This window comes from Myxocyprinus asiaticus, chromosome 22 (genome assembly GCF_019703515.2).
Source record: "Myxocyprinus asiaticus isolate MX2 ecotype Aquarium Trade chromosome 22, UBuf_Myxa_2, whole genome shotgun sequence".
NCBI classification, from domain to species: domain Eukaryota; kingdom Metazoa; phylum Chordata; class Actinopteri; order Cypriniformes; family Catostomidae; genus Myxocyprinus; species Myxocyprinus asiaticus.
The window spans coordinates 35,237,609-35,265,189 of record NC_059365.1 but is presented as its reverse complement, the minus strand read 5'-3'; the positions used below and the strand labels follow the sequence as shown (position 1 = coordinate 35,265,189).

At 41.7% G+C, this 27,581-nt stretch overlaps 1 protein-coding gene across 1 annotated transcript in view; it reads left to right on the top strand.

Moving 5' to 3' along the window:
* LOC127413416 (netrin receptor UNC5A-like) overlaps positions 1–27,581 on the top strand; it is a 377,604-nt gene that overhangs the window by 280,875 nt on the left and 69,148 nt on the right. The window contains exon 6 of the mRNA XM_051650562.1: positions 12,027–12,191. Within this exon, the coding sequence (XP_051506522.1) occupies positions 12,027–12,191 (165 nt within the window). The remainder of the gene's footprint in view (positions 1–12,026; positions 12,192–27,581) is intronic.

Here is a 27,581-nt window from a genome sequence, read left to right as displayed (position 1 = left end):
TAACCTAAACCTAACCAATAGTGTTTTAAAAGCAAATTCAGCATGAAAAGCACATTTACTGAAGCAACCACGTCATATCATGTCGCTTCTATGTCATTTTTGCCTCACTTTCGTTTCGAGCATCCTTGGCCGGGATAGAGGCTCGGTCTCCAAGTCCAAAGTCCAACACTCTATCAGGTGAGTTACCGCAGAAGTTAATCATATTGAAATAAGTGTATAAATGTAGGTAGGTCTGTAAAACAAGCATTAAAATGTATCATTTTTCAAATCATGTGCTAGAGTAAAAGTGTTTTGATATGATAACATAGCAGTGTGCAGTGTTGGGTAAGTTACTTAAAATACGTAATCCACTACATATTACTTAATTATTTCACTAAAATGTAATCAGATTACTTTACTGGTGCTTCATCTAAAAAGTAATCACTTTACTAGTGAAGTTACTTTCTAAATCAGTTTTTTGGGGGCTTCTTTCCCAGTTTTTCGCTCAAATTCAAAATCTTTATGTCCTCCTCACTCCTGTCACACACCCTTCAGCGATCATAGAAACGCTAACAGACATACAGTACATATGAATTCATATTTTAAATATATTACACATATTACTTTAGTGCATGAACTTACAAATATAAAATGTAATGTGTTACACTACTTTTGTAATCGGATACACCCAGCACTGGCAGTGTGTGAGTAATAGTGCGTAAAATAAGTGTTTATAAAGTCATAAGCAGCCATTGTACCCGTGATTTGTGTGAAAGTGAATATAGAGTTCATTTCACCAGGAAACTGAAGCAAAATGTAGAAAGTGGCATGTAAAACTCAGTTTGCAAAAATGTAGTTATAGTAACGTTCATTCTACGAGACTAGATTGGGAATTTTAGCCATTTAACATTTCTTTTTTTTTTATTTATTGGCCTAAACTCCAAATTATTAGACGTCTGTTTTTGTTTATAATTTATTTACAACAACAGAACATTTTCGTTCTTAAAACGGATTTTAATTTGAACAAATTTATAACAAGCAAATACTGTGACTGAATGCTCTCTGTGACTGCCTGTGTCTTTCAGCATTTTTGAGCATTATGATGACCAGATGGAGAAATAGATCCAATCAAATGCAACAATTTGCTTATATTGTAAATTTTTTGTCACTTTGAATCTTATGAAATGCAATGATTTTCTGGGTTTTTAGTTTAGTAAAAATGTTTAGTATTGGTATTTTTAGTATTGCTTAGTATTGACATCAGTATTTGGAAAAACTGATACTTTAAGATCGATCCACTCTCCCTAACTCAAGCTAGTGTGTAATGTTAATTTTTAAAGCTACTGTTGTAGGCAGCCTTTCTATATCCCTAGGTTGTTTTTTATAAAATGGCTTGCGAATGGAGTTTCAAACTACAATGTCTATAATGCTGCCAGTGTTTTATCTGCAGCTTTTTTCTTTATAAATAACTGTATCGAGACTTCCCCTTTGGTGGCTTTGTGCAGCTTTTCAGAGAGAAGAAAAGATAATCTTTTCTCTCTTTTCCTGCTGTTGATCTCTCATAACCTGCCTTTTAAAATTCATCCAGAGAATCAGAGACAGGAACATGATTCATTTTGTAATGTATTCATCAAGCATTAATTCATAGTTCAGTCAGGCTTGCGTGATGATATAAGTCAGTCTGCTCACACATTGGTCCACTCAGTGGCAAACAAGGACAATTATTTTATTGGTTTAGCTGTCTCTCTGCCAAACGTTTGATCAAAGCTGTGTCAGCATCTCTTTTAGATGTACTCCACACATTCTTTGTTAGCCCCTTTACACGCGGGTATCACAAACAGACTCGCAATCGGTTTTGTTTACATGAACTGCATGTTATTACCATTCAATTCTTATTTAATCGTGAAAAACTATACGTCATTAGAAAGGTCTAATACTCCTGCTTTAATATTTAGCCACTGTTGCACAATAGAAATGTTACAATGTTACATTTCTTTATTTATGTGAATAAATAAAAACAACATCAAATGGAGAGTTACGAAAATGAAACTGTATTAAGACGCACATAACTATTAAATGATTTAAAGTAAATTCTTATTGATTTGACCCAAGCAGGCCTCAGTGAACAACATCCAATAGAACATTTAGTTCAAAAGTAGTCAGAAAGTTGTGACATTATGCCTACCTCAGTGCTCACATGACAGGGTCTTTCGCATACCATACCATACCATATTAGAATATTAGCCTTATAAGCTCAGTGACATGTTCTAAATAAATAGACGATTAAATCTTGCATCAGTTGCACGAAGGATATTTAAATAAACTGCTTTTTGCCTCATTCTTTGAATTAAATCCACATGAGATCAGTAAAGGACACTGTTATTACAACTCAATTATGATTGGAAGTAAGATATATTCTCTAGATTGTGTGTAATTTGTCATGTTTACGTTCTGCATTCATGGTGCTATTGCTAATGGCTAATGCTATAAGTTGGCATAATCACATGACATGGTCTTGGAAAATGTTTCATACAACGCAGAGTTCCCTATCTATCACTCACTCGACGTTGTGTCGATGTAGTGACACTAGGGGTCACTCTTGGGAACCCAAGACACCTCTGATCTTTGATAAAAGGCCAGTGAAAATTGGCGAGTGGTATTTGCATACCACTCCCCTGGACATACGGGTATAAAAGGAGCTGGTATCCAACCACTCATTCAGATTTTCTCTTCGGAGCCGAACGGTCGATGTTTACTGAGCTGACTGTTCATTCACCTCTGCTGGATCTGACAGCGCATTTCAGCGGCTTCTCCCTCCTCTGCACTGGTGCACTGCAGAGAACGCCCCTGGGCGCTTCGGCAGAAATAAGAGAGTATATTTTTCTAAAAGAGTATATTTCTCTAAAAGAGCAGCACACACGGAACGTCTTTTTAAAGATGCATCTTTTTAAAGATGCCTTTCAGTTTGTGTGTTATTCCTGGTTGCGGTCGTTACCTCTCAACTTCTGATGGTCACGATCGCTGTCTTTCGTGTCTGGGCACGACCCACACGGAGACAACGTTCGTGGATGGATCATGTACTCATTGCGAGAACATGACCATGGCAACGTTGCGATCGCGGCTTGCTTTCGTAAGAAAAGCTCCCCGCCTCGGTCCTTCTACCTACGGGTATGAGGCCAGCACGGCTAGCACTGGGGGCGATTTGGGGAACCCAATGGGACCACCTCTGCCGGGTATGCCCCCACAGACCTCCCATTCCCCAGCACGCTCATCTGCCCCGATCGGGCTTCCAGATGGGTCTGCTGGCTCGTCTCACGGCGAGTTCGACCTCTTGTTCGGAGCCTGCGAAGGTGATGAGCTCTCAAGCACAGTATCAGAGAGTGGGCTCGTCCAGTCAGACGCGGAAGCCTCAGCTGGGCTCCCCCCCTCGGGTATGATCACCCAGTCACAGGCTGTCACGGAAATGACAGACATGCTTTCCCCGGCAGCCACAAGCATTGGGCTAGAGTGGAACCCTCTGCTCTCCCTGAGCCCTCGTGGCTCGATTATTGGTTCCTGGGCTTGCGGTGCCACTCAAAGCAGCCACGCCCCGCTCCAGTTCCTTTCTTCCCGTAAGTGCACGAGGAGCTGACATGGTCATGGGAGGCACCTTTTACTGCCTGGTCCCTATCTTTCAGCTCCCCCGCCCTCACTACCCTCGATGGTGGGGTGGCCAGAGGCTATTCGGCGATTCCCCTGGTTGATAAGGCGCTCGTGGTGCACCTATGCCCGCAGAGTGCCGCCACCTGGTGCGGGCGCCCAAAGCTTCCGTCCAAGGCCTGTAGTTTTACATCGTACCTGACGGCCAAAGCCTACAGTGCCGCTGGACAAGCCGCCTCCGCCCTGCACGCCACGGCTCTCCTGCAAGTCCACCAAGCCAAGACGCCCCAGATTTGATGCAGGAGCTGCGCTTGGTGACCGACCTCACTCTCCAGGTAATGAAGGTCACGGCACGGTCTCTTGGCCGGGTGGTGTCCACCTTAGTGGTCCAGGAGCACCACCTTTGGCTCAACCTAGTCGAGATGGGAGAGGCTGACAAGGCACGGTTCCTTGCTGCCCTCATTTCCCAGGTTGGCCTATTCGGCGATACAGTCAAGAACTGCTGGGCAAAGTCCTCGAAGCAGCAGACGGAGCCCACCGCAGGAAGCAGACGCCACCCGTCTCACGGCCGGCTGCCAAGAACCCACGAAAGGCTTCAGAGTGCCCTTGAGACGGGCAACCTAGGGACGATGAAACCCACTGCCTTGGAGCTGGTAAGCAGACCACTCCATACCCCGGTGGAGGGCCGGGAGGAGAATCTTTTGTTGCCTTTTCATTTAATTTCGCCACATGCCCAAGTGGCTGTGGTACCCAGCAGTTCAGCAAAAGAGCGGTTTCCTCGTTCCCTGGGTCACATACCTGGTGTGAACGGCCATCATCACGACCACCGTCCACCATTCCATTTTGGCAGGTTTGGCGCTCCAGCGGCGGTCTCCCCGCCCCTGCGTGCCCAGCTGTGGCACAAATCCGCCCCCGATGTGACAGTCTCCAAGGGTCACGAGGACAGGCTCAGGCTGTTCCGGGGGTGGTCACAAGGAGCCAGGTAAGTGCTTCGATGTCCCTGAACTCAGCATGGCCACAACATGGCATGGCACCTCGGGCTCCGCCCCAGCGCGAGGCCCCACCTGCCGGTATGTCCGACAAGATTTTCCCCTTGGTCGCCCTCGCCCGGAGCTTGGACGCATGGCTTACGCTTTCCAATCTGTCGCGATGGCTGATCCAGACCGTCCGACTCGGCTACGCAATTCAGTTCGCCAGGCATCCGCCCAGGTTCAGCAGCATCCACTTCACCTCGGTGAAGGGCAAGAATGCTGCTACCTTGCGCGCGGAGATCGCTACCCTCCTACGGAAGGATGCGATAGTGCCTGTCCCTCCGGCCGAGATAAAGAAGGGGTTTTACAGCCCCTACTTCATTGTACCGAAAAAAGGCGGTGGGTTGCGGCCAATCTTGGACTTGCGAGTACTGAACCGGGCTTTACACAGACTCCTGTTCAAGATGCTGATGCAAAAACGCATTCTGGTGAGCGTCCGGCATCAAGATTGGTTCGCAGCGGTAGACCTGAAGCCGACTAGGGCTTCGGGTCAACTGGGAAAAGAGCAAGCTCCTTCCGGTTCAGAGCATCTCTTTTCTCGGTTTGGAGTTGGACTCAGTCTCGTTGACAGCGCGCCTCACGAACGAGCGCGCACAGTCGGTGCTGACCTGTTTGAAGGGTTCAGACAGAAAACAGTGGTTCCACTGAAACTCTTTCAGAGGCTCCTGGGGCATATGGCATCCTCAGCGGTGGCCACTCCGCTCGGGTTGATGCATATGAGACCGCTTCAGCACTGGCTTCAGACTCGAGTCCCGAGATGGGCATGGCGCTGCAGGACACATTGCGTGGCTATCACGCCGATCTGTCACCGCCTCTTCAGCCCTTGGACCGACCTCACGTTTCTACGGGCAGGCATTCCCCTAGAGCAGGTCTCCAGGCACGTCATGGTTACGACAGACGCCTCCAAAATGGGCTGGGGTTCCAAACGGGCTCCAAACTACTCACTCTACACCCATGACTGTACACCAACCCATAGCACAAATACAATAATTAAGTTTGCAGATGACACCACTATGGTGGGGCTAATATTAAATGGGGATGAGTCTGCCTACAGGGAGGAGGTTGCTGAACTTTCAGAATGGTGCATCAATAACAACCTGGCACTTAACACCTCCAAGACAAAGGAGCTCATTATTAATTTCAGAAAACAGAAGGAGGAACCTGCCCCTCTATACATCGGGGGAGAAATGGTGGAGAGGGCGACCACCTTTAAATTTCTCAGCACACACATCTCCCAGGACCTCACATGGACTGTAAGCACAACATCTCTGGTGAAGAAGCCACAGCAGCGGTTGTACTTCCTGAGGACACTGAGGAAATCCAATCTGTCCCAGCAGTTACTTGTGAACTTTTACCACTGATCTGTCGAAAGCATACAAACTTACAGCATTCTGGTGTGGTATGCTGGTTGCACTGTGGCCGAGAAAAAAGCTCTGCAGGGAGTCATCAACTCAGCACAGAAAATCACCGTCTCACAGTTGCCTTCACTTGAGGACATTTACAAAACCAGATGTTTATGTCGGGCCAGAAACATAATAAAGGACTCTTCTCACCCCGGCAACCACCTCTTCACTTTGCTGCCATCTGGAAGGTGCTATCAGTCTCTTAAGACACGCACCTCCAGACACCTGAACAGTTTTTATCCGAGCACCATCAAAGAATTGAACTCTAATTAATAAGGAGACTACACATTATAAGTTAAAGGGTTGTGCAATAATACTACTGCTTTTTATTGATTGACTATTTATATTTTTATATTTTTGTATATTTTTATGCCCTTTTGTCTTTATTTGTTGTATGTATGTTTTCATGTATGTGTGTACCACTGAAATTTAGCACTAAATTTCGTTGTACAGTTGTGCAATGACAATAAAGTTATTCTAATTCTAATAATAATTCATGTTTGATATGCCTCCTAAACACTCTTAAGAAAAATGGTTCTAAATAGTACCAAATAAGGGTTCTTCGGCTTGTAACAATAGCAGAACCCTTTTTGGTGCTAAATAGAAGCCTTTCTCTAGAGGTTCCATAAATAACCTTTCTTTGAAAGTGCTATATAGAACCTCAATAGTGCTATAAATAACCTTTTTTAATGCTCTATATTTCTGCTCCTATAAAACATTATAGCCTCAATTATGGTGATTAATTAGCAGACCCACATTGCTCCACACATTAAGGCTGGGACAGAAACCTGTACATTATTTTATCTTTTATAGAGAGAGCATTTATATTCCATTCTGACAACCAATTGTTCAAGGAAGAGCAAAGTCCCCATGGAAACACAAAACAGATGTAATGAAGGATAAATTTCACTAAATTTCACTAAAATATCTGCACAATCCTCTATGATGTCTTCACCATCCATCACTGTGTATTTTGGTAGAGTGTCAGCCCCTCTCTGCATGTAAAGAGGTTGAGGGGTCCAACAGCATCTGTCTGAGTAGAAATACACAATTAGGTTCAGAGTCAGTCTTTCAGTATATGTGGACAATATATGTGAGCACTTAACAATGTGAAAAAGTAAAAGTGAAATAAAGTGTGATAGGTTTTTATTTTATATATTTATTTATTTTGAGACAGGGCAAAATGTTACCCAAGAAAATAAGTAAATAACTGAAACATTCCAAAATATGGATCACAAATTAAGTCTTTATCACTCATGTGCTTAGTGGAGAAGCGGAGAGAAGTATCCTGACAGAACACAGCTGGAAGATGTAGTGTAGCTGTATTTTAACTGTAAATCTATGACCCAAAGAAATTGCATTGTATTACATAATCATAGTGTGTAAATTAATGGCAAAAATAAATATAAAAAGGAGAGATAAAAAGAACTACTTAAAACTCACATAATCTGATAGCTTTAAGGCAGGCATATGCTGCTCTCAGAGCAGACAACTCATACCGCCGGTGGGATGGATACCTGAAAACACAATAAAAATCCAAAATTATTATATCAGTATTTTAAACAAAATGACAGCATCATTGTTTACAATGTTTTTTATTTTATTTTTATTATTATTATTATTTTGAAATTATTTTTTTATTTTATTTTATATTGTTTTGAAATAGTTTTGGACTGTTTTGGTTTGTGAACAGCGCTTGGTCTGTACTCTGTGCAAGTTTCTCTTGTAAACAATGATGCGCTTCCTGCCTCCTCCTCCACGTGACGCGTGACCTTACCAACGAGCTTACGTCATCCCTCTCATGAGCGCACGTCACAGAGATCTACGGAAGCGAACATTTGTAGTTAAAAAGTATATAAGTATTGTTTTGTTTCTCAAAATAATCAATCGTTTGGGTTCAGAAGAACTTTATTTGTCGACTGGAGTCGTGTGGATTATTTTGATGCACCCTAAATATGCATTTTGGACCGTCAAAAAATGGAGTACATTCACTTGCATTGTTTAGAGGAGAAGGCCTGAAATGAAATCCTGAAAGTCTTAAATTCTGTTTTGATGAAGAAAAAAACTCAGATACATCTTGGATGGCCTGAGGGTGAGTAAATTATCAGCAAATTTTCATTATTGGGTGAACTATTCCTTTAAGGCATTGATGCTTGCATCATGAATAAATGTAAATGTGCATTATAATATACACTCACTGAGAACTTTATTAGGTACACCTGTACACCTACTTATTCATGTGATTATCTAATCAGCCAATCGTGTGGCAGCAGTGTGACATATAAAATCATGCAGATATGAGTCAGGAGCTTCAGTTAATGTTCACATCAACCATCAGAATTGGGAAAAAATGTGATCTCATTGATTTCATCCGGGGCATGATTGTTGGTGCCAGACGGGCTGGTTTGAGTATTTCTGTAACTGCTGATCTCCTGGAATTTTCATGCACAACAGTCTCTAGAGTTTACTCAGAATAGTGCCAAAAACAAAAAACATCCAGTGAGCAGTTCTGCGGACGGAAATGCCTTGAGAGGTCAACAGAGAATGGCCAGACTGGTTCGAGCTGACAGAAAGGCTACGGTAACTCAGATAATCCCTCTGTACACTTGTAGTGAGTTGAATAGCATCTCAGAATGCACAACACATCGAACCTTGAGGCAGATGGGCTTCGGCTAATCAGCAGCTAAGTCTGGTGGAAGTTCCAGAACGGCTAAAATTGCTTTCAGCACCTTTAATTGTACAGGATTTCTTTAACACAAATTAGTTGACTAGATGTTCAGTCAAATAATTGACTAGTTGATTTTAAAAATATGTATTTTTGCACATCTCTAGTTAGCTCTGCAGTGATGTACAGTAAAAACCCCATAAAGGCAGGGGTTAATGAGCAGCCCACCGTGACTGATCCAGGGTCTGTTGAATAGAGTCATCAGTAACTCTGTATCCAAGTACCATAATTCACCCACTGCTCTTGGTCCTGTGAGGGTGCTGCTCAGTGCCCCTAGAGAGCTCATTACCAGAGCTGCTCACATTAGCCCTGTAGTAACCTTCCCCAGACTGGCACAACGTCAGCTGGAAAAAGACTTCCAATACGGCCTCCGGTCCAACTGTCGAATAACATGCCCCTGTGAGGAGAAAATGAAAATAAAATACTCCTTCCATGACTTAGGAGGAATTTGGAAATTGAGTGGTTACGCTGAGCACACACAGGCATACAGGATTTTCCACCTGCCTTTTATCCTCATATTTTCAAAACCGTTGCTTATATTGCTCCATAGACCTGCCAAGGAAACAAATCATTGAAAACACATTTTTCCTTGTTCTTTTGACATAAAAAATTTTAATCTAGTAAAAAGTTGGTGGACGTGTGTTTTCTATATGTTTTACGTGTCTTCACTGTGGGACCCCTGTAGTATCATCATGGATAGGGTGACCAGATTCCTGCTTGTGGAAAACGTGACAGCCCCCTCCCAGCAAAAATGAAATTGACATATCCATACCTAGGTGCAGATCAATGTGAAGTAGACGGTGCATCCGCATCTGTAACTGTTGTCACCTTGTACTTTTCGCTGGCAGCAATTTTTCTCAGTGTGCGCTTGTCTTTCAAGAGTTTATCATAAAATGCAGAGCAGTCCAGTCCAAAATTAAGACGTATAAAAAGCATTGCCTTCATGACTGTTACACTGAGTCAAGATTTATCTGGTGTCCATACTGTGTTCATTAATGAGAACGCGCTCCACAGATGCAGATGTCCCAGGCAGGCATAAAACAAACTCCATGACCTTGGCTAATGTACATGCACGCTTCCTTGACATTTTTCCAGCTGCAATTTCATCTGTGTGCTCTTTCAAACTAACTCTTCAATCAGTTCACTAACTGGACATTTATTGATAGTTTCATCTGTGTACTCTTTCAAACTAACTTTTCAATCAGTTCACTAACTGGACGTTTATTGATAGGGGATTTTGATTGGATAGTTTAATCCAATCATGTTCTTCAAATAACACGGTGTGATTGTATTGATTTTACAAGCCGTATCCTTGACTGAGAAAGCCACATAAAACGAAATTTATCCCCTTTTCTCCCAATTTGGAATGCCCAATTCCCACTACTTAGTAGGTAGGATTGAGGATTGAGGCATGTGACTCTACCCTTCCTAGCAACCGGGCCAATTTGGTTGCTTAGGAGACATGGCTGGAGTCACTCAGCACACCCTGGATTCGAACTCGCAACTCCAGGGGTGGTAGTCAGCGTCAATACTCGCTGAGCTACCCAGCCCCCCAAAACACAATTTTTTTAGAATAAGGCAGGGACACTAGAAAAAGTGCTTAAATACGGGACTGTCCTGGGAAAAACTGGACATCTGGCCACCCTATTCATGGACCCTTGGTTGAAAACTGTTATACAAAACCATAGCTGCAGCTACATGAATCAGTCTATACTCTAATGCCGAGCAAACCAGCAAAGAGGCCGGGGACAAGAATGAGTTTTTAAATATGGTTGATGAGCGTGTGTATCGACACCAGAGGCCATAGGTCTGCGTGTGGTTGAGTGTATCATGTAGACAGGCATGGCATCCACAACAGAAAGTAGGACAGCACTAATGTTGCATAAGCCAAATTATTTAATGCATCACAACGTCACAAACGGTTTGTGTATCTATGTGTGTATAATTGACATTAGTAGAGGGCAAACATTTTGTATTTTACATGTTAAAGAACATGGTGACTTTGTATACCATAATGCTAACTATTATTAGGGTAATGCTTGGTAAGATCAGGTGTTGGACTGAAACTTGGTGTGGCTTGTTAAATGGATAGTTTACCCAAAATATATTAACCCTCATGTTGTACCAAACATATGACCCATGTATCACAGAAGAGTTTCATCCCCTTAATAAACTCTTTATGGTACATTAATGCAAATGCTTCTAGCAAGACAAGCTTGACTTCATCCATCATTTAGTCCCAAAATGTGTCAGACTATAATTCATAACACAGTAAGTATGTGTGTTTTTTTTTTCTCAGCATTGTCACAAGAGGACTGAGCATATGGCATTAGCATTAGTTAGGGCATTAGCACAACCTATAGTTTTCTACAATCAGTTTTCTCTTTTAGGTAAACTACTGAATGTATGGCATTAGCATTAGTACTAGTGTAAACTAGTTTTCTTTTGTCAATTTTCTCTTTCACGTAAATTATTGAGTGTATGGCATTAGCATTAGATCGAACATTAGCGTGGATTAGCAGAACATTATTTTTTACAGTCAGTTTTCTCTTTCAGGTCAACTGTTGAGCAAATGGCATTAGCATAGGCATTATCATTAGTGTGGGCATTAGCATAAACTGTAGTTTTCTACGATACATTTTCTCTTTCAGATCAACCGCTAAGTGTATTGCATTAGCATTAGTGTGGAAATTAGCATAAACAAGTTTTCTATGATCGGTATTCTCTCTCAGGTCAACTACTGAGCTTATGTTATTAGCATTAGCGTATGCCATTAGCATTAGCATGGTCAATAGCATAAACTGTAGTTTCTATTGTCGGTTTTCTCTCTCAGGTCAACTACTGAGCACATATGGCATTAGCATTAGTGTGGCCATTATCGTAAAATGTCGTTTTCTACAGTAAGTTTTCTCTTTCTGGTCAACTAATAGCAGAATACAATTTAGAAGAGAACTCAGTTAGTTAAAGGTAGTTAAAGTCGACATGTTTATAACTAGCTACTCTACCTGAATAACAACACATCCGGTTTAATGGCTCATACATTTGAATGTAACTCAGTCACCTCTGTTAAGAACTGAGGTGTGTTACCGCCACTATAAGAATGTTACTTAAGTACAGTGTGAATGCATGCTTGCACCACATTGGCCAAGTATCTCTGTCTGTGTTTGTATACGTGTGTATATGTTTCATACATGTGTGATGGATTGCTAATTCTTCTTCCTCTGTATTTGTATATGTGTGTACGTTTAGTGGATGGAGGTTGGAGTGAATGGAGTAAGTGGTCACCGTGCGGAGCAGACTGCATCATGTGGAGGAGTAGGGAATGTACCCAGCCTACGCCCGGCACCGGAGGCAAGGAGTGTCAGGGCCTGGATCTTCAGTCCCTCAACTGTACCAGCGAACAGTGCCCACAGAGTGAGTACCACCACCACTGTCCCTTGATTGATTGAAATACAGATGTCCTTTGTTGAACACTAAGTGGACTTTGACCTTGAATCAGTCCCATTAGCCACTAGACAACCTGGGAAGTGCCCAAATCACCTGGAAAGGTCACCTTAGAGGGCTGCGTAAACACACTTTGTTCAGTTCACAAGCAGGGTTTGTATATTGTTGGGTCGTGTTTTTTTAAAGGAAGGTCACTTTTCCAGATCAGAGAATCTCGAGCTATCCAAGGTCTTGCAGTCCCCTGGGTTATAGCACTCCCTTAGTTTACAGTGGCTGTTTGTTTTCCTTGCCTCTTCATGCAACCTTTCCTGTTCCTGTTGTTCTTCTGTTCTTTTAATGATGTTAAACCTCACAGTTCTGCAGCAGCTGTTGCCATAGCACCACAGCAACATTGATATCGGTGTCCTCGGGAGTGGCAGCATTATTGCTGTTTCTCTGTCAATTGTTTTTTTATATCAGAGCTTCTGGTGGCCGTTATCATCTGTTTCCTCGGGAACTGATTAGTTCAAACAGATGCCAGAGGGCAGAGTGTGGAGAAGTGAAAGCTTGTGAGATTTCAGGATGGTTCCATTTGACTTCCTGTGAGCAGAAGAGCTTCTAGAACAAATAGTTTTATGGGAGCCCTGTGCTTGGTTGCAAGAAAGTGCAGTTTTGCAGCCAGATGGCCTTAAATATGCATAATGCTTTGCCAACTCATTGCAAGTGTGCATTTCCGTTGTGCATACTTAAAGGAATAGTTCACCCAAAATTTTAATTGCTGTCATTATTTACATACCCTCATATTGTTCCAAACCAGTATGACCTTCTTATGTTGAAAACAAAAGAGATATTTCAATGAATATTGCTGGCCATCTTTTCAGTGCAATGGCAATTTATAGTGCCTCACTTTAAAGCTTAAAAAAGAACCCAAGTGTACCGTAAAAGTAGTCCATGCAGCTTGTGAGTCATTTTCAAAGTCTTCTAAAGGCATATAATAGGTTTTTTTTTTTTTTTTTTTTTTTTTTTTTGAGAAAGAACTGGAAATCGGACCTGACGTCAGTTGCACGTTCATGAGTTCATAAGAGAAGCTCATTCACGGTGGCACGCATGTTCACACAAGAACTTGCTTTGTTTTTAGTGCTAAATAGTGCAAGTTCCTCTGCATATTGTAATCGTATTACAAATTAATTAGTTACTGTAATCTAATTACTTTTAAGTCACAAAGTAATGTAGCACATTACATTTCAAATTCGGGTAATAAGATTACTGTTAATCTCTGCCAAGAGATTAACAGTAACCTTGTTGCTCTGCCAAGTTTGTAGTTAAAAGAGAAAACAACTTTGCATTATGCATTGAATTATGAATTTACGGTCTGACACTTTTCAGAGTGCAATGATGCTTGAAATCACGCTTGCTTAGCCTTAAGTGTTTGCATTCACTTACCTTTATAGGGTATGTTTTGGGTCAAACACATCATAGTTTTTTTTTATTTTTTTTGGATTTTCTCCCCTTTTCTCCCCAATTTGGCATGCCCAATTCCCAATGCGCTTTAAATCCTCGTGGTGGCGTAATGACTCGCCTCAATCCAGGTGGCGGAGGATGAATTGCAGTTGCCTCCATGTCTGAGACAGTCAATCCATGCATCTTATCACATGGCTTGATGTGCGTGTTACCACAGAGACCTAGCACATGTGGAGGCTAGGGTTGCAACGGTATGAGATTTTCACGGTACGATAACCATCTCAGAAAATATTACGGTTTCACGGTATACGGTATTACACAATTATTATTATCAGTTACAATGACCCTTAAAGGAGTGAAAACAGAAGGTTTTTTTTTTTGTTTTGTTTTTTTGGGTTGAACAAACACTTTATTATAATTGAAACTTGAAACCATTTTTTAATGGAAGTATATGTAAAAAAAAGTCTCCCTTTTGAAAATAAATAAAATAAATAGAATAAATAAGAAAGCTAACAGAATTATAATAATAAACCGAATTATAAACATGATAAAAAATAGTATGTAACTATAACATGTAGGGCTTTACTGGTTGTTTAGATCAGTGTTACCATCAGAAATAATTAATAATTGTTTCTTTAGTTATTAATTCATATTTAAATTAATTAATTGAATCTAACTCATTAAAACCTCATATGGGGCTCCAGTAAATGTAGTGCGCTACGTTTAGGAGTGGGTTTGGTTATTAGCAAAAATTAATAATTATCAAAGATAATTATTAATTATTAAAATCAATAGAACATTGATGAGAATCAATGTTAGCTTTTTTAATCCTTTAAATCAACAGTTATCAAAGATAATCGTTAATTGTTAACATCGATGAAACATTAATTAAAATTAACACTAGCTTATTGATCATTCAAATTCAACAATTATCAAAGATAATTATCAATTATCAAAAATCAACAGAATATTAATAAGGATTAACATTGACGGGGCACCACCCTGGAATCAGGGACTAATAACCAGTCTCAATATTAGATTGTTTTCTTAGGAAAATCGACATCCGAAGAATATTGATTTTCGGGAAAAAAACAATGAATGAAGGCTTGAATCCGAGCACTGACATCCCGTCAGCATGACACAGGTGTATGCAAAACAAACCAAAACACTTCTCTTTGTAATATAAACAAAGTTTATTTATGCAGTAATATCAATTAATAATTAATACAATGCAGTCAATAAACTTCCGACTTACAACTACAAACTAAACAGTGATATGATTAGATATGGAAATAAAAATAATCCTATAACACATAAGGTGTGTGTGTGACAGTGTGTGTGTGTGTGTGTGTGTGTGTGTGTGTGTGTGTGTGTGTAAGGAGGGACACGCACAAAATGGCGGACGTGACTCTCGTGGAGAGTATGTCACGCGAGACTTCCAGCCAGGGAATATGACTGCGAATGGGGGCAGCGAGAAACCAGTCAATGGCGTCTACCAGTTACCGCGTGTATCCGCTTGTACAATAGCTTAGGGACAAAGCTGGGCTTTAGCATTAAGCTATCTAGGAGCCAAAAATGTGTGCCAGAATGTTTGTGAGGGGTCGCGTGCATGTGTGTGTGTGTGTGTGTGTGTGTATGTGTGTGTGTGTGTGTGGTTAGTACGAGAGAGAGAGAGAAGTGACGGCCCTAAAGCCGATTTCGCGATCGTGGGAGAGAAAGCAGCTGTTAGTTCATCGCTCAGAGACACGGTGGACGGCTCGTAAACAGTCCCGTGTTCTTTGACTCTTTAATGGATGAACTCAGTTTACCTGTCTCACCCACGATGGTGAAATTACACAACAGTCCAATTTGATTGGACCACAATACAGCAAAACAAATTTGTGATAATTAATACCCTGAGTATTAGTAATGAGCGGACATGGCGGTCCGTAAACTGTACAAGCAAAAACCTTGAAACACAAGAATAACACACTATAATATTCTATTTCTGCCCAGACGTAAACCTCTTACTTGAATCGCATGAGGACACAGGTAGAATGTGTTTTCCTCCGTCCTTTAACTCCGACCCGGTTCCTTGAGGCTCGGGTGATGACGGGAGGCCGTTTCCTCGCTCTGTCAGCGGGCGGTACGGCTGTTGATTCTTGGCGGGCTGGCGGAGAACTCAGAAATGTCGACTTGATTGAAGATGGAAGAGAAATCTTTAATCTCTTCACTTCTGCAGGCAAACAGATGAAAATGCGGATTGCTCAGCGGTCTCCTTCGGATCCGTTAGAGTGTTCGGTTGAACACAGAGTAATCTCAACTCGTCCAGCGAGATGGAGATTGTATGGCCACAGTTTCAAGTCGGACATTACTTCCTTGTGCCACGAGGTTGCACATGAGAGCAGCGATGAGCTGCGTCTACACACTGCAAACAAAGTTGCTGGAAGCAAATCCCGGAAACATTTCAGAGGTATTTCAACTCCTGATGATGTCATGTTTTAAGGTGCGTTCTGTTAGTGAGCAAGGCTTCATGGGATTTTTAGTCTGTTTTGGACTCCCTTTGTTTGATTTTGCACGATTTTTATCAGTATAATTTACGACTTGGAATGTGGGGGCTTGAGTTAGGTTTTTACGACTGTGTTAGGCCTGGCTTTGTCTTCTATCTGAATACATGAGGCCCAACAAACATGTTATATAACTAAAGCATGTTAGTTTACAAGTTAATATAGCATGTTAAATTAACTACTAAATAAAAAATAACATCAGCTGTGTGAGCTTTTAAAGTAATGTCCTATGATTATTAACAATTAACATATACTGTAGGTGTGCGACAGCGCAGCCAGACTGCTCCTGTCTGTACCTTTAACTCAGTGGTTCTCAACTGGTTTTGCTTCAGGACCCAGATTTCACACAGGAAGTCAAGTGGTGACCCACCATAGTAAAAACATAACCTGTATTTAATGTATCCTGGGTCACATTTCCTTTTATTTTGCATAGTTTTGTTCATGGTTTTCAAGTACAAGGACATGCATCAAGTGACATTATTTTAGTTGTTGATGTCAACAACAAAATCTACAGGAAGTTTTCTCTCCCCCCTTTTAAAAATTGAAGCGCATATTTACTTACCATTATTTTCCCGTTTGTTTCCTAGTTTCAAACTACACAGGAGGAAAGGCTCTTCATTACCATGGTTAGGTCAGTGTAGCTAGTCTTAAATAACAGTAATAATAATAACAAATTATAGTATTTATGAAAAAATAAATACTAGCTGAAACATCTTGAAACTTTAGCTACAACTGCCACTGTTGATATAAAATGAGGTCTAATAGATTCTACCTTTAGATTATTTCATAAGAAACTATAATATTTTGTCAGACTATAACAGTTACTTTTACTCATGTAAAATCGTGAAACAATTTTGTAAAGGTGATGATGTGTAATGATTTTATTTTATTTTTGGCGCATAGCACAGTGTTGCTCTTTTCCTCCTGTTTGGCATGTCAGGGCTACCTACTGTAGAGGTTTGACTTGACTTCCTCCGTAACGTTTTAAACTAGAAAAGTCTCACTAGAATTGAAATTGGTCACATCAGTTTTGAGGTCTGCGCTCCGCAATATCGAGGGAACCCGGTTGTTGCGTGCGCGCGCCAGAGAGCAGAGCAGATCATTAGCGCGAGCTGTTTCCGTTACACTCGTGCGAAAGTGCAGATGAGAAGCCTTTAGCTGATTGCGAGATTATCATTAAATCTGCCTCGGCAGTCCTAAATAGGCTATCACTTGGACGGCCGGCAAAATATCTTCAATGGGAGAACCATGGCATTGTTCTTTCCCTACTGTCCGCGAGTTGAGAAACACTGCTTTAACTCATACACACACTCACTTATGTCAAACCCCCTCACCTCGCTTGTCTCTTACATTTTCTCAGCTGAATGTGTGTGTGTGTGTGTGTGGTGCAAGTTGACGAGTCTGACAGGCAGTCGAGGAGGAAAGAAGATGCGCACGCGCAGGTGAGATTCTCCGTCCGGTTGCATTTTTTTCTCAATATCAAATCAAATCAAATCACTTTATTGTCACACAGCCATATACACAAGTGCAATGGTGTGTGAAATTCTTGGGTGCAGTTCCGATCAACATAGCAGTCGTGACAGTGATGAGACAGTACCAATTTACAATAGCATCAAATTAACACAGCACAATTTAAACATCTGTTATACACATAATTACACTCAACAATATACAAATAATAACATACACTGTACAGTATACAATACGCACTATGTAGATACACATTATTCAATAAAAATAAAAAATAAAAATATATAAAAAAGTATATATAGTATATATAGAATGTACAGTATTGTACCGTATTGACATTCAGGCTGGTTGATAATCAGTTGATAAGAGAGAATATAATATAATAATAATATAATTTATAATAGTTCGGTGTGAGATATAAGAGTAAGGGTAATAAAGTGCAGTGCTGATGTATTTGATCGTGGGAGATCAAGAGTTCAGAAGTCTGATTGCTTGGGGGAAGAAGCTATCATGGAGTCGGCTGGTGCGGGTCCTGATGCTGCGATACCACCTACCTGATGGTAGCAGTGAGAACAGCCCATGGCTCGGGTGGCTGGAGTCTCTGGTGATCCTCTGAGCTTTTTTCACACACCGCCTTGTATATATTTCCTGGAGGGAGGGAAGCTCACCTCCGATGATGTGTCTGGCAGTTCGCACCACCCTTTGCAGTGCTTTGCGGTTGTGGGCAGTGCTATTGCCGTACCAGGCGGAGATGCAGCCAGTCAGGATGCTCTCTACAGTGCAGGTGTAGAACCGTGTGAGGATGTGGTGGTTCATTCCAAACTTCCTCAGCCGTCTCAGGAAGAAGAGGCACTGATGAGCCTTCTTCACAACGACTTCAATGTGGATGGACCATGTGAGTTCCTCAGTGATGTGGACACCCAGGAACTTGAAGCTGCTGACTCTCTCCACTGGTGCTCCATTGATGGTGATGGGACTGTGTTCTCAGCTTGGAGGGCACTATGGTGTTGAATGCTGAGCTGTAGTCTACAAACAGCATTCTCATATAAGTGTTCTTTTTTTCCAGGTGGGAGAGAGCAGTGTGTATTGTAGATGCAATGGCATCATCAGTGGAGCGGTTGTTGCGGTAAGCAAACTGCAGCGGGTCAAGAGAGAGAGGCAGCACAGAGCAGATGTAATCTCTGATTAGTCTCTCAAAGCATTTGCTGATGATGGGGGTCAGAGCAACAGGACGCCAGTCATTTAAGCAAGTTATTTTTGATTGTTTTGGAACAGGCACAATGGTGGATGTTTTAAAGCATGTGGGGACTACAGACAAAGAGAGGGAAAGGTTGAGAATGTCTGTAAAAACACCAGCCAGCTGGTTCGCGCACGCTCTGGAATGCCGTCTGGGCCCGCGGCTTTGCGGATATTCAACCGTCGGAAGGATCGGGTTACATCCGCTACAGAGACGGAGAGTGAACTAACTTCTGTAGCTTCAGCCGTGAGAGCTCTCTCAGCGAGGGTGGTGTTATTTCCCTCGAAACGAGCATAAAAAGTATTTAGCTCATCCGGGAGAGAGGCAGTGGTGTTCATGGCGGAGTTTTTATTCCCTTTAAAGTCCGTGATGATGTTAATTCCCTGCCACATGCTTCTAGAGTTGGTGGTGTTAAACTGTCCTTCTATCTTGCTCCTGTACTGGCGTTTTGCGGTTCTGATAGTTTTTCGGAGGGCATAACTGGCTTGTTTATGCTCCTCCGCATTCCCGGAATTAAAAGCGGAGGTCCACATATTAAGTGCCGCACGAACATCGCTATTAATCCAAGGTTTCTGATTCGGATAGATCCGTATTGTTCTGGTCGGAACCACGTCCTCTACGCACGTTCTGATGAAACACATTACGCTATCAGCGTAAAGCTCGATGTCGTCATCAGAGGTGGAACGGAACATCTCCCAGTCCGTGTGATCAAAACAGTCTTGTAGCGTAAAATCTGATTGGTCCGACCAGCACTGGATCGTTCTGAGGGTGGGTGCTTCCTGTTTCAGTTTCTGCCTGTAAGCAGGCAGAAGCAGAATGGAAGAGTGGTCCGATTTGCCAAATGGTGGGAGGGGGAGGGATTTGTAGCCATCCCGGAAGGGAGAGTAGCAATGGTCCAAAACCCGGTCCCCTCGTGTGTTGAAACTAATGTGCTGGTTGTATTTTGGTGCGACAGATTTTAAACTGGCTTTATTAAAGTCCCCAGTCACAATGAATGCGGCCTCAGGGTGCGCGGTTTCCTGCTCACTTATACTCCCATACAGTTCCTTGAGTGCCCAGTCTGTGTCGGCTTGTGGGGGAATGTACACAGCTGTGATAATGACCACTGTGAATTCCCTCGGTAGCCAGAATGGTCGACACAGAAGCATAAGAAATTCCAGATCAGGAGAGCAGAAAGACTTGATAGAATGTAGGTCCCTCTGATCACACCAGGATTTGTTGATCATAAAACATACACCACCACCTCTGCTTTTACCTGAGAGGTCTTTCGCTCTGTCCGCTTGGTGCACGGAGAACCCCGCGGGTTCAATGGCTGAGTCTGGAATCTCCGCAGACATCCAAGTTTCCGTAAGGCAGATAATGCAGCAGTCCCTTGTATCTCGTTGGAAAGAGATCCACGCTTTCAGCTCGCAGAGCTTGTTATCCAGAGACTGAACATTTGCCAGTAGAATAGTGGGTAGTGGGGGTCGATTTGCACGGCGTCTTACTCTGATGAGAATGCCGGCTCTGTTTCCCCTTTTCCTTTTGCATTTCCGCGGCCGTGCTGCCCAGACAAAGGGCTCCGCTTGCGTGTTTGTAAACAGCGGGTCGGCATTGAGGAATGTGAAGTCCGGTTTACGGTGTGAAATTGCTGAACCAATGTCCAAAAGTGTTTGTCTGTCGTAGACAATAAGGCAGACAACATCCAAGACAAAAAAACATAAGAATTGTGAACAAAACAAACAAAACACTACTATGTTGTGTCGGAGCTCGCAACGCAGCAGCCATACTCGGCGCTATCTTGAGTCCTTTACCCCGTAGATAAGCAAATGTACATGGTATGATAACCGTCAATTTTCATACTTTGGTATACCATGAAACCCTAGTGGAGGCTCATGCTATTCTCTGTGGCATCCACTCACAACTCATCACGTGCCCCACCAAGAGCGAGAACCACATTATAGCGACCACGAGGAGGTTAACCCAATGTGACTCTACCCACCTTAGCAACCGGGCCAATTGGTTGCTTAGGAAGCCTGACTGGAGAACACATTACAGGTTGATTATTCACCTTGTATTTCATTCTTATCATCTCTTTGGGATGTCGGCTTTCAGCTCCCCTGTGGAGAACCGCAATTTAAAGTGCTCCTATAGAGTCTTTCATTGTCTTTCCCTGTAATTTATCTAGTCATTATTATGAAATGTGGTGGGCAGAACGCTTGTACTTTATTAATGGTTAATGTGGGCCTGCTTCACTCCCAGCAGAAATCAGATGAAGGGACTCGTCTCAGTAACTCGTTTCATACGATATTCCATTTAAACTCTGTATGGCCACAACTGTTTGCTGATACGGATTGTTGAGAGACAAAGAGACAGAGATAAAGGGAGGTAGAGAGTGAGAAAACACTCCCAATAATATGTGCAGAAGTAGAGGTCAAGTGTGAAGAGTTTCTGTTACCTGTGCTGAGAGTTGATACACATTTGTGGAATCCATAGTTTTTGTTGTGGTCACATGTTAAGGCATGACCAATAGGGATGGGTCAATTTAGAGGGAGGCAATACAAACAAAAATTGATATAATAAAATTCTTAGAATCTTTGGTCGATAATGATGAAAGCATTTTGCTAACAATTTAATGTCTATTTGTTAGCATTAATAAATGCATTAGGCATTATGAACTAACACAGTTAACTACACTGTTGTTCTAGGTGTTATTTAATAATTACTGATGTAATTCACTCTTTACTCTCTGTGTTTAATAGTGGCAGTATAGGTGTAGGTAGGAAAGTTTTACAGCGTTAGCAACAGTAACTAAGGGGAGCGAGGCATAGTGGAAGGAAGGTTCCATACCATGGACAATGCAGCTTTTCCTAGTTTTCTCTTTAAATTTAAATTTGACCATACACAATTGACAATTTGCATACATTCAAATTAGTTCACCTTTTCCTTTTGTACTACAATCAACGTGACATGGTTTCAGGCTCTGGTCCTGTGGAAATCAGGAAGTAATCGCATTCACATAAACAATGATGAGCGTTATTCGGAGGTTGCATTTTTGCACTAAAATAACATTTTTCCTCCAATGACGGTTAAGTTTAGGGTTAAGGTTTGAGGAAAGGTGTAGGTTCTATCAAAATATTAATTCCTGTTGACTGCATTACATCATTTAAAATTACAACTCACATTTGGCGCCACCCTGTGGACATTTCACCTCAGCATCATTTACAGTTTAGGTCACTGGAAGCAGTGATTTGAATTTCGGTGAGCCCTGAGTTTAAATTTCTCTCTTCTGAACTCAGTGCATTCCAGTCAATCAAACACCATGGTCACATGTACACACCACAAGATGGTGCCATGACTCAACAAGAACATTTTGTGTTCTTATGCTAATTATGGCAAAAACATAAAAGTCATAAACACAAAATGGTTGCATTCTTTTATATTGTATATTCATACATTCCATGCAGTGATACTTAAAAGTTTGTTTTATTTTCATTGGTCGCCACCATCTTTGAAATAACGTCAAATGACACTTCTCGTGAGGTTGGGTTGGTCGATCTCTTCCCCAACTTCACAAGTTGGATGTCCGACTTCGAGCACCGTTCCAGTCATTATTTTCAAGTAGGAGGTGGGAAAATTCTAAGTTCCTTGTTGCTGAAATGAATCATTAGACTGATTAGTCGACTAGTCATTAGTTGTCTGCACGGGCCTTAAAATGAAACCCGAACCCGTCCCGTAACCGAGACCGTGTGCAATAGGCTGTATTTTATGTAAGCATAAAGGCAACATTCGTAACAGTACTGAAATAGTAAACATACAGTTTTAACAAGGCACAGCAGCCCCTCAGAAACTAGAAGAGAACGGAATAAAGCATTGACATACCATTTATGCGCTGAAACTTTGTTGAAAATGTGGAATAAAATTAATCACTGCAACAGTCCCCTCTATGCAGCCTGAACTTGTTTAGAATGTTGAATCTTTGTGACAACTGCGCTAAAAACAATCTAGACACAGCAAAAAGAATGAAACAGAGTGCAGGTGTCTCAACATGGGTTTTTCCACAAGTTATTTTTAACTTGACATGGTGTTAAAAATGTGTCGGTGCTGCGCGAGGCACTGAAGGAAAAGCGAGATGTGGTGTAAATGTCAAAGACATTCATCCAGCATGTATTTACATAGGAAAACAATGGGGAAACAGAACAGATGCATGCAAAACAACTGTGAGTGAGAGCGTGAAACAAGTTCGGTAAGCCTGTTTATTTATTCATTCATTACAAACCAGAACCCAACCTGAACTCAAAGTCCTACTTGAAAAACGTACCCAAACCCGTCGGGTTCTCGAGTCCCATTGGGCCCGGGTTGGGTTGCAGACCTCTACTAGTCATTCAGCTAACCTACTGATACTATTTTGATAGTATGTAGCAGGGTTGTATTCAAGACCACCTAAACCAAGACCAAGTCAAGACCAAGACCAGAGTGTATTGGAGACCGAGACAAGACCATGACTTTTAGGGGTTGAGACCAAGTCAAGACCAAGGCAGGGCGAGACCGAGTCAAGACCAAGACCAGACCAGTGCGAGTCCCACACTGCATGACACACTTACAATAAAATGTGGAACATGCAAACCATAGGCACTCCTCAAATTGATCTTAAAGATCCACATTCCCATAAAAACACCCACAGAAAACAAATGAAGATTCCTCTTCATTCACCTCTTTTATTGCCATATATATATACACAGTGCATCCGGAAAGTATTCACAGTGCTTCACTTTTTCCACATTTTGTTATGTTACAGCCTTATTCCAAAATGGATTCAATTCATTATTTTCCTCAATTCTACAAGCAATACGCCATAATGACAACGTGAAAGAAGTTTGTTTGAAATCTTTGCAAATTTATACAAAAAAAATAAAAATAATATAAAAAAATAAAAAAAAAAATCACATGTACATACGTATTCACAGCCTTTGCTCAATACTTTGTTGAAGCACCTTTGGCAACAATTACAGCCTCAAGTCTTTCTGAGTATGATGCTACAAGCTTGGCACACCTATTTTTGGACAGTTTTTCCCCATTCTTCTTTGCAGGACCTCTCAAGCTCCATCAGGTTGGATGTGGAGTGTCGGTGCACAGCCATTTTCAGATCTCTCCAGAGATGTTCAATCGGGTTCAAGTCTGGGCTCTGGCTGGGCCACTCAAGGACATTCACAGAGTTGTCCCGGAGCCACTCCTTTGTTATCTTGGCTGTGTGCTTAGGGTCGTTGTCCTGTTGGAAGATGAACCTTCGCCCCTGTCTGAGGTCCAGAGCACTCTGGAGCAGGTTTTCATCAAGGATGTCTCTGTACATTGCTGCATTCATCTTTCCCTCGATCCTGACTAGTCTCCCAATTCCTGCTGCTGAAAAACATCCCCACAGCATGATGCTGCCACCACTGTGCTTCACTGTAGGGATGGTATTGGCCAGGTGATGAGCGGTGCCTGGTTTCCTCCAGACATGACACTTGCCATTCAGGCCAAAGAGTTCAATCTTTGTTTCTCATGGTCTGAGAGTCCTTCAGGTGCCTTTTGTCAAACTCCAGGCGGGCTGTCATGTGCCTTTTACTGAGGAGTGGCTTCCATCTGGCCACTCTACCATACAGGCCTGATTGGTGGAGTGCTACAGAGATGGTTGTTCTTCTGGAAGGTTCTCCTCTCTCCACAGAGAAATGCTGGAGCTCTGTCAGAGTGACCATCGGGTTCTCTGTAACCTCCCTGACTAAGGCCCTTCTCCCCCGATCGCTCAGTTTGGCCAGGTGGCCAGCTCTAGGAAGAGTCCTGGTGGTTCCAAACTTCTTCCATTTATGGATGATGGAGGCCACTGTGCTCATTGGGACCTTCAATGCTGCAGAAATTTTTCTGTACCCTTCCCCAGATCTGTGCCTCGATACAATCCTGTCTCGGCGGTCTACAGACAATTCCTTGGACTTCATGGCTTGGTTTGTGCTCTGACATGCACTGTTAACTGTGGGACCTTATATAGACAGGTGTGTGCCTTTCCAAATCATGTTCAATCAACTGAATTTACCACAGGTGGACTCCAATCAAGTTGTAGAAACATCTCAAGGATGATCAGTGGAAACAAGATGCACATGAGCTCAATTTTGAGTGACATGGCAAAGGCTGTGAATATTTATGTACATGTGATTTTTTTCATTTTTTTATTTTTAATAAATTTGCAAAGATTTCAAACAAACTTCTTTCACGTTGTCATTATGGGGTATTGTTTGTAGAATTTTGAGGAAAATAATGAATTTAATCCATTTTGGAATAAGGCTGTAACATAACAAAATGTGGAAAAAGTGAAGCGCTGTGAATACATTCCGGATGCACTGTATGTGTGTGTATGTGTGTATCAGTGTACCATGAGAAATGTCTTGATAAAATAATCAAAAGGCATTGCAGAGGTGAACTGTATGTGTGTGAATTTTCCTTTGTTTTCTATGAGCAAACAAATATAAACAAACACTAAGGAGCAGAAATCAACTTATCCATCTTTATTCAACACTCGTTTTACAAGTTTTACCATCCACCTAAAGCAATAAACATTTTGTGCAAGCATCGCATCAGGTTTTCTGGATGATTCTTCTCCTAGAAACCATCATTAAGTACAGAATATATCAAACAATTATTCAATACCTAAGTCTTCACTTTTCTCTGTCTTTTCTTAAACAATATAGTAACTTTCCAAGTTGAATGGAATGCAGCAAGAGGCAGATTGCTAACGTTCGCTAGCTAGCTTTGCTAGCATCACTTACACTTAGCTTATCTTTCTTTATGCTTCCTTTCTAAGTGCCGTCTCGGTAAGTATTGCATTGCAGAATTTAAATACTGCTGTGTGTTTTCTTTTGGACGTTTTTTAGCAGATTAACTCTTTGTGGTTTTGGTCAGTGTTTCCCAAACTTTTTTCTGCGGCACACTTTTTACAATTAAAAAATCCCATGGCACACCACTATCCCACATAACCATCGTCAATAGTTTTCCTTTTCAAGAACTTGTCCATGTTTTCTGTCAGTCTTAGTAGTGTGAACTCGTAATGTTTGAAATTCGGCTATGCAAAAAAAAAAACGCAGGAAACATAGGTACGCTGTATAATGAGGTCACAGATGCCAAGAGTGCTAATTGGATAATGAAAAACCAACAAATTTGTGTCTTTTCCAATTTGTAGATTTTAAATTAATTCTTGCAACAGCACAGCAAATACATTTTTTATTTTTTATTTATTTATTTATTTTTTTACTGTATTTTCCGGAAATAAAGTCGCACCTGACTATAAGTCGCACTGGGTCAAAATCGCGTTGTTGATAGAGAGAAAAAAAACAACAAAAAAACAAAGAAGTCGCACTGACAGGGGGCCTGGGTAGCTCAGCAAGTAAAGATGCTGACTACCACACCTGGAGTCGCAAGTTCGAATCCAGGGCGTGCTGAGTGACTACAGTCAGGCTTCCTAAGCAACCAATAGGCCTGGTTGCTAGGGAGGGTAGAGTCACATGGGGTAACCTCCTTGTGGTCACTATAATGTGGTTCTCACTCTCGGTGGGGTTCGTGGTGAGGTGTGCGTGGATGCCGCAGAGAATAGCGTGAGCCTCCACATGCGCTACGTCTCCACGGTAACGCGCTCAACAAGCCATGTGATAAGATGCGCAGATTGACTGTCTTCTTGAGGCAACTGAGATTCATCCTCCGCCACCTGGATTGAGGCGAGTCACTACGCCACCATGAGGACTTATGGGAATTGGGAATTGGGCATACGAAATTGAAAAAAAAAAAGTCGCACTGACAGAGGTTGAATCTGGCAGACACTAGGACCCGGGAGCAGCCGCCCGACCTCCATTCACTGGTTCAGATGTCAAATGCGCTCCGTGAAGATTACAGTACCTCAGAATCTACAGATCGTATCACTGTGTTTTTGGACTTGCTTGTAGTAATCGTATGTAACAGTTTCTCATATTCTTTTTATGTTTCATGAGAGAAACGCAACAAGTAAACCAAATCTGTTCATAACATCTGTAACTCTATGCTGTGCACAAATAAACAGCTTTTAGTCTTCGAAAAGATACACCTGGGTAGGGTTGCACCAGCTGTGCCTAAGTTCTCACATAAGTTAGGACGTAAAGTGGCTTAGTAACTACTAGTTAGTTTGTAACTAAGTCAGTGCTTAATTTGGTTGCACCACCTGTTCTTATGGCAAGACTTAACTAGTAGGTCATAAGCTCTCCATAAAGTAATGCGTAGTCAAATATTATGACATTTACCTGTATTTATCCAATAAGCAGCCTTCAAATTTGTACACAGAAGTGTTAAAAAGGCGTGAATTTGATCTTGTTACGGTTGATGTTCAAACCTTGTTTGCTCACTTAACTCAGCTGTAATAATTTATATCCCCATTAAAATACGATATGTAATAAAAGTTGATTTGATAAATAGTATATTTGCCTTGTGTAAATAACAATATATAGGAACTGTATCTAAAATAAATAAGGAGTGATAAATAAATATTAATACAACAGGCTGGAAAAATAGACATTTATTCATTTTAATATCCTATATATATTTTGAATGTGTTGAAACTTGACACCAGGCGACACACCCTGAAAACTGCACCGTTTGATTAGTTTCATGTTGGAGAACTACTTAAAGTACGTTTTT